General features: G+C 41.2%; 3 protein-coding genes across 5 annotated transcripts in view; 1 reads left to right on the plus strand and 2 right to left on the minus strand.

The window, feature by feature from the left end:
* Window positions 1–1,473, minus strand: part of dcdc2b (doublecortin domain containing 2B) — a 7,348-nt gene extending 5,875 nt beyond the window's left edge. Inside the window, exons 1-3 of one of the 3 annotated variants that reach the window (XM_025059620.1) lie at window positions 1,156–1,473; window positions 728–1,023; window positions 63–117 (exon numbers count right to left, since the gene is read on the minus strand). In XM_025059620.1, the coding sequence (XP_024915388.1) occupies window positions 63–117; window positions 728–1,011 (339 nt within the window). In that variant the 5' untranslated portion in view covers window positions 1,012–1,023; window positions 1,156–1,473. The remainder of the gene's footprint in view (window positions 1–62; window positions 118–727; window positions 1,024–1,155) is intronic. The other 2 variants (XM_017033936.2, XM_025059613.1) reach the window with 2 other exon arrangements.
* A 933-nt stretch (window positions 1,474–2,406) lies between these two features.
* iqcc (IQ motif containing C) lies at window positions 2,407–5,125 on the minus strand. Its single transcript, XM_008308859.3, has 6 exons — window positions 5,051–5,125; window positions 4,496–4,543; window positions 4,173–4,316; window positions 3,531–3,891; window positions 2,917–3,038; window positions 2,407–2,632 (listed from the first exon to the last, which is right to left on the minus strand). Exons 2-6 carry the CDS (start codon window positions 4,529–4,531, stop codon window positions 2,597–2,599), a joined length of 699 nt encoding a protein of 232 aa, XP_008307081.1. The 5' UTR covers window positions 4,532–4,543; window positions 5,051–5,125; the 3' UTR covers window positions 2,407–2,596.
* fancm (FA complementation group M) overlaps window positions 4,577–6,571 on the plus strand; it is a 31,483-nt gene continuing 29,488 nt past the window's right edge. The window contains exons 1-4 of the mRNA XM_008308840.3: window positions 4,577–5,598; window positions 5,865–6,037; window positions 6,146–6,223; window positions 6,333–6,491. Coding sequence (XP_008307062.1) covers window positions 4,899–5,598; window positions 5,865–6,037; window positions 6,146–6,223; window positions 6,333–6,491 — 1,110 coding nt within the window. The 5' untranslated portion in view covers window positions 4,577–4,898. The remainder of the gene's footprint in view (window positions 5,599–5,864; window positions 6,038–6,145; window positions 6,224–6,332; window positions 6,492–6,571) is intronic.

Genomic DNA, 6,571 nt, shown 5'->3' on the forward strand with positions numbered 1-6,571 from the left:
GGTTAGACTGTGATTAATGAGTAATAGACTGTTCTCTGCCACAGGACTAAATAAAAGCCTACCTGGGTTTCATCACGAACAGCAACACCTTGCTTTTTAGACCCCACGTTTATATAGCTGTATGTAAAAGAAAAATAACAACAATCAAGCATATATGTCAGAAGCCTGTCACAACAAATAAGTGATCACATCTTTTGGATTTAACTTTTATTTTTATTTTTCTGCTAATTTTTTACTAATCGTTTCTCATGTTTTTCAGAAAAAGACATGGCTAACAATATTATGTTACTTATTTACTGTACTCATTAATTGTCTTTAGCCAATGCCAAACAATGTTGTTGTGATTAGCAAAGCTACACAAGATGCTAACATTAGCTCCGTTAGAGGCTATTTTCTTCTCATTTTAAAATATCCATTAAAAACGTATATTTCTTCTCTGTGTTGTGTATGTTAGCTTGTATCAAAGTATAGCCTGGTGTTGTCTGTGTATGTTTTCATATAACCTACAAGTAGGTTTTTTCAGTCGTAGCCTAGTTTCTTTTTTTCCCTATTTTGCACCTTGAATGTTACTATTCTTTTGAAAGAAGTTTTCTTGAAAGATTTAAAAAAATTCACTTACAAATGACAATTGTGGCACGAATTTTCATTTCTTAATATAATGAGTAACCTTTAGCATTAGCTACAACAGAATGATTCCCAAGGTCAGTTTTTTTTCTCTTGTACTCACTTCAGCTTTTTAAACTTTTCAAAGCCAGCAGCAACATATTGGGCTCCGGTCTGAAGGTCCTGGAGGTCTGTGACCTTGTGGCCCTGTCTGGGCGTGTACAAGTTCCTAACAGCCAGTGGTGCTCCAATGGTCAGGGTCACTTCATTCAGGAAAGCCTCCATGGTAGCCACTTGTCGCTGGTTGACCACAAACCTACGTCCACTGTAGAAGGGGTCTCCATTCCTGTATACTACCACACTCTTCACAGGCGGCAGAAGAGTAGTGGCTGCGGTGCTCCCAGCCATTTCTAAACTACCCTTCAGTGTCAAAGTTCAAATATTTGTAAGTGTTAAAAAGCAAAAAGTGAATTGAATTGAGTTTCAAACATCAGATTCATTCACACTCATACAACAGGAACACAACAATACAGAGGTCCAGTTCGTACTCACACTGTTGAATCAGTCAGTTGGTCAGTCTGTCTGCTGGAAGATGAAGCACAGAGATGAGGCAAAGGTGAAAATGAGTCCCTGCTGACTGTTGTTGTGCTGTCTGGACTCCCACTCGCCACGTTCTGATCCTCTCCTTCACTACACACACACTTACACACACACACACTGCACTACTGATGGCGGTGAGTATTTCCTGGTTGCTATGGCAGCATGACCAGCAATGACTGGCTGCGCGGGTCAAACCATCAGCTGCAACCACAACAAAAGACACAGACAGAGCAGTGGCTGGCTGTGGAATTCACCGAACCAATAACAGATCGATAACAGTAACTGAGCGTCAACTGTTATCTGGATAAAACAAAGTTAAATTGGTGGAAATATTGAATTACTACCTAGTACAAATTCAAGAACCAGGTGACAACATTATTGAAGCCATCTTTTTTTTCATCAGGGTGTTAAATGTTTACTATTTATAAAACTTGATTTTATTACATTAAAAAAAGTTTTTTTTTACTATATATAGTCTGTTTTTTATTTACTTTTTCTTAGTTCACTCATTTTGATCCCTTTCCAATTTAAACTTGACTTTTCCATTTATCTGTTTATATTTACTCGTTCATATCTTACTTTCAATCTTTTCTGTTGGCTACGTTTAAGCTGTTTTGCTACATTCAGTCCATTCCCGAAAAGAAAATTACCTGTTTGCTAACAAAAGTAATATTCAACTTATCTTTTAGTTTTTTGATTAATTTGAATTTGAATTTGAAATTAATTTTATTTTTGACAATTTTTCTGCTAACAAAAGTAATATTCAACTTATCTTTTAGTTTTTTGATTAATTTGAAAAATATGAAAAATGTTTTTTTATTTTTGACAATTTTTTTGTTTTTGACAATATTTAGCATGCCTTGAAGAATTCATTAGTGTATTATTACTGTATTTCTCTGGCTTCTTCCGGTACATTCCCTGGTATGACACAATAACCGGCAGCAGCAGCCGCGGCAGCAGCAGCAGCCGAGTTGATTCTCGCGTGCGTGTATATTTATAGATTGATTGTGAAGAGTGAGCGCACGTTTGCCGTTCTCCGAATGAGAAATTTGAGCTTCTGCACAACAAAACACAAACTTGTTTTGAGTTGGGAAACCTCCCACTGACGCGTCTACAATGGTGTCTTCCGACACAATGGTTAACTACCTCAGCCTCCAATGATTTATGTCAGCAGGACAAAAGGGGTGAAACCACAGCATAGAGAAAAACAAGCCAGGAAAAGACGCGTTAGAAAAATAGCATTTATTCAAGTACATACATACAGTTTGACAGCATTAAAAATAAAGTGTATACGTGACTGATCGAGCACATAATGATTCGTTTTTCAAAGCAGCGTTTGACCGACAACTGTCTTCAGGACATCAGTCTCCCTCCATTGAGTCAGAGCTCGCTGTCAAGACACCGTCAGCCTGTTCTTCAATGACAAATACTGTTGGGAAAAGGTTTATACATTACCGTCACTCAATCCATAGATACCAAGTTTTAAGGATGAAATTATACACGGTTTCTTGTTATACATGCTTAGTGAACGCAATACAGCATCGGCAGCAGAGAAATAAACGCTACCTCGTAGCTCTATTGTTACACTGACTTATTTTCCAGGCAGCTGAATAAATTCTGGCTTGCAGTGAAGGCAATTTTCTTACAGCAGGAGACTGCCACTGCTGAAAGAGCATAGGAAACACTACATCTCTGTCCCTCCCTCCATCTTACCTTTTTCCTGCTGTCAATGGCCTGTTGGATCCAGACCAGCTCCATGGTCAGAGTGTTTCTGTGGAGACGAAGGCCCTCTGGAGTTTGGGGCACATCCTGAGCCAAGCAGTACTGACGCAGACCTGTGATCAAATGACATATATACATGTTTCCCTTCATGCCAATTCCTGTAGCCTTAATAGTAAATGCAACCTATATAATTTAGATTTTTTTTAAATAAGTTGATGAACAGGTAAATGCAACCTATATAATTTAGATTTTGATGAACAGCAGCTGATGTGTTGTTTCCTTTGATCGCAGCAACTTTTAATGGAGACAAACTGAAATTTCCAAACGGATTAACTTTCAGACATTTTAAGTTTTTTAGCATTATATATATAGCTTTAAATATAATTATATAACATAGTAATTACCCCCTTTTTAGGCTGTGGACAATTGGCACAACATAGATGAAACTATGTGTTTTTGGAAAATGGAACGAAATATACTTTTTTTCTATCATTTTGAGACACAAGATGTTTGATTTCAACAGTATGTTTGCCGTTACCCATACCTTAAGATTATAACTCAATTACAAACCAAAAACAACAGGGGGTAAGAGGTACAACCCTCACCTGGGTGAGAGCAAATGTTGTTCACATCCAGGTCCAAACTGCCCCAGTTGCTGGTGGAGTTTCCCGTGCTCTCCACGTCTGTTACATCTTTATCTCCCTCCTGACCTCTCCGTCTCAGGTCCAGCTCGCTGACCTCAACATGGTTGTTATGGAAACAGTCTTGTGAATGACAGGCAAGGTCTCTGCTCTGTGAGTCATCTCTCTCTGGTACCGTCTTTTGTAGAAGAAGAAGAGCAGGATCTCCTCCTGTCTTTGGTGATAAGGATGCTGCCCATGCTGCTGAGCTCTGGGGACTCGTGCTGACGTCCACTCCTGAATCTGTAGGTTTACTGACATCACTGCTGGGTACATATGGGTCATCCTGATGAGTGAGGGAAGAAGAGAAAGGTGTTTGCATGGTAAAATGTGGTGGTAACTTCAACTTTGGCCTCAGGACCATAACCAGGAAAATGTAGGGTTCTTTTGCTGTGAGTTTTGGACACAATAATTTCCTTGTATTATTAAAGCCGAATAATTGTTATATTATTATTTTCTGGATTTTTACAGAGAACGTTTAAACTTCTCAGTCAAGCTTTTAGCCGTACTGTTGAGTTGCCAATTACAAGCACACGAACACAAACATTTAGCCGTTAGGTGACTTACTACGTCTGTAAAGCGCGGTGCAGGGATGACTGTCCTGCTCCACAGCACATGTGCCAAATCACCGTCGATCTCATTCACGATGTCTTCAAAGTCTTCTCGTGCACGACCCACTTCTCTACGCACCAAAAAGCCGCGTGCACGTGCCTGCACATAAATACAAACAGTAACGAAAGGAGATGGTCATTCGTACGTAAAAGACTAGCAACAAATGACTAGCTTCAACCGTTAGCAAGGACTAGCAACGGTCAATACATGTTAAAAAAAGTTACTCGGGGTATAAAACTATAATAGAACGGTGGCTCAAAATTTAAAATAAACACTACCTGAAAGTGAGTTAACACCGTGTCCTCTCTGGCCATCGCTATGGTAACCTAGAAGCATTACCCGGAAAGCGGCAGAAGAAGTCAAACTTTTATTAAGTTCCGGTGTGAACCCAAAACACGCAACTCAGGTCATTATGGAAATATCACGGCGAGCAAAAATTATATCTCGCCAAATTTCTATACTTATCTAAAATATGGGGTTAATTGCAATTGAAACTCAATTTTACATATATTGTTCAAACCGTAAGTTAAATGATTGAATAAAAACGCAGTACAGCGTGTTGTTTTATTTTGAAAACTCGTTGACGGAAGTGCCTTATGTTGACATCATGTTCAGTTCGCCACATAGCTGCTGCTAATCACATGGCACTTTTATTTAAGTTTATTGCCACAGCTGAGGAGAATGGACGCTGGCTCCAACCAGAGGACGTTGTTCCAGACCTGGGGAACAGCGGTCTCACAAAGTAAAGCAGCGAAGCCCCAAAATGTGGGCGAAAAACGGCGGAAAACAACACATGACAGCAGCACAGTTCGAGTAGCTGCAACAAAACACACCTCTTTAAATCCTTTGTGGACTGAATATGGAGAAAGTTCGACAAACACACCAGACACCACGGTGAGGCCAGATGAATCTACTGCGTTTGACTGTGAAGATGACGACGATGACGTTATGGTGGTTGCCGTCTACGAGGCGGAAAAGAACCTGCAGTGTGAAAATGCTACAAACTTGACTCTAAATGAAAACTGTGTGGAAGCAGAGAGCAGGTCTCTCTCTCCAGTCCCACTGAGTGGTAGGACGTTTCCAGAGCTCCCTGGGTTTGACGGCTCCTCAGCCAAAGTATGGATCTACCCTACCAACTACCCCCTCAGGGAGTACCAGCTGAATATGTCAGAGGCTGCTCTGTTTCAGAACACTCTGGTGTGTCTGCCCACTGGTCTGGGAAAAACCTTCATAGCCTCTGTGGTGATGTACAACTTCTACCGCTGGTATCCTTCAGGGAAGATTGTTTTCATGGCTCCAACCAAACCCCTGGTGGCCCAGCAGATCGAGGCTTGTTATAAAGTGATGGGGATCCCACAGGATCACATGGCCGAGCTGACAGGTGAAAGAAAGACACACAAGTCTCCTGCTCTTGTCACAAGAAGTTTGGTCCACATATGCCACAATGTCTTTGGGCCACGTTAGCCATTTAGACAGGTCTGGTTTAAGAAACAACATGGCAGGTTGTTGACAAAGCACCTAGCATCTTGCTAAATCTTTTCACAGGCACCTAGCATCTTGCTAAATCTTTTCAGTGTTCCACAAAGAGAACTAAACCAAGCGTCTGACACGGCTCACTCATAGAACATCTACTGTGTCCCTCTGCAGGCAGCACCGCAGCCAAGCAGAGACAGGAAGTGTGGAGGTCCAAGCGTGTCTTCTTCCTCACCCCTCAGGTCATGGTGAATGATTTGTCCAGAGGCACGTGTCCAGCGCAGCAGGTCAAGTGTGTGGTGATCGATGAAGCCCACAAAGCACTGGGGAACCATGCCTACTGTCAGGTACAAATGTACTCGACGAGGTGATACATTCTGTCCTGTTTCATTGCAGGATTGTTTGTGTTGAAATGCTTTATAATACTGCTTTGTCTGATCTTCACTGCTTTTCAGGTGATCAGACAACTCACCAGTCAGACACTACAGTTCCGTGTGCTGGCACTGAGTGCTACACCAGGAGGTGATTCAAAGGTAAGAATCAGAACGTGTTGATACCTTATACTAACCTGTCATATATATTAACAGTTTAACTCTTAGTAAAATCTAATGGCACCTTCCTTCACCTACTTCCTGCCTGCAGTCAGTCCAGTCTGTCATCTCCAATCTGCTCATCTCCCACATTGAGCTGCGTTCTGAAGAGAGCCCTGACATCCAGGCTCATTCTCACCAGCGGAGTGTGGAGAAGATGGTGGTTCCTCTGGGGGAGGCTCTTACTGCCCACCAGGAGCTCTACCTACAGGTAGGCACATGGAACTTTGGACTAGATTTTATATATACAGTATATACAGTATATACAGTATATATATATATATATATATA

The sequence above is a fragment of the Cynoglossus semilaevis genome, chromosome 1, assembly GCF_000523025.1.
Source record: "Cynoglossus semilaevis isolate Cse_v1.0 chromosome 1, Cse_v1.0, whole genome shotgun sequence".
Taxonomy (NCBI): domain Eukaryota; kingdom Metazoa; phylum Chordata; class Actinopteri; order Pleuronectiformes; family Cynoglossidae; genus Cynoglossus; species Cynoglossus semilaevis.

Coding starts and splice junctions, on each gene's coding strand:
- iqcc (XM_008308859.3), bottom strand. CDS start 4,531: ATGGCCAGAGAGGACACGGTGTTAACTCACTTTCAG. Junction 4,317..4,495: donor CGGTGTTAACTCACTTTCAG/GTAGTGTTTATT, acceptor ATTTATGTGCAG/GCACGTGCACGCGGCTTTTT. Junction 2,633..2,916: donor CCATTGACAGCAGGAAAAAG/GTAAGATGGAGG, acceptor TTTTCCCAACAG/TATTTGTCATTGAAGAACAG.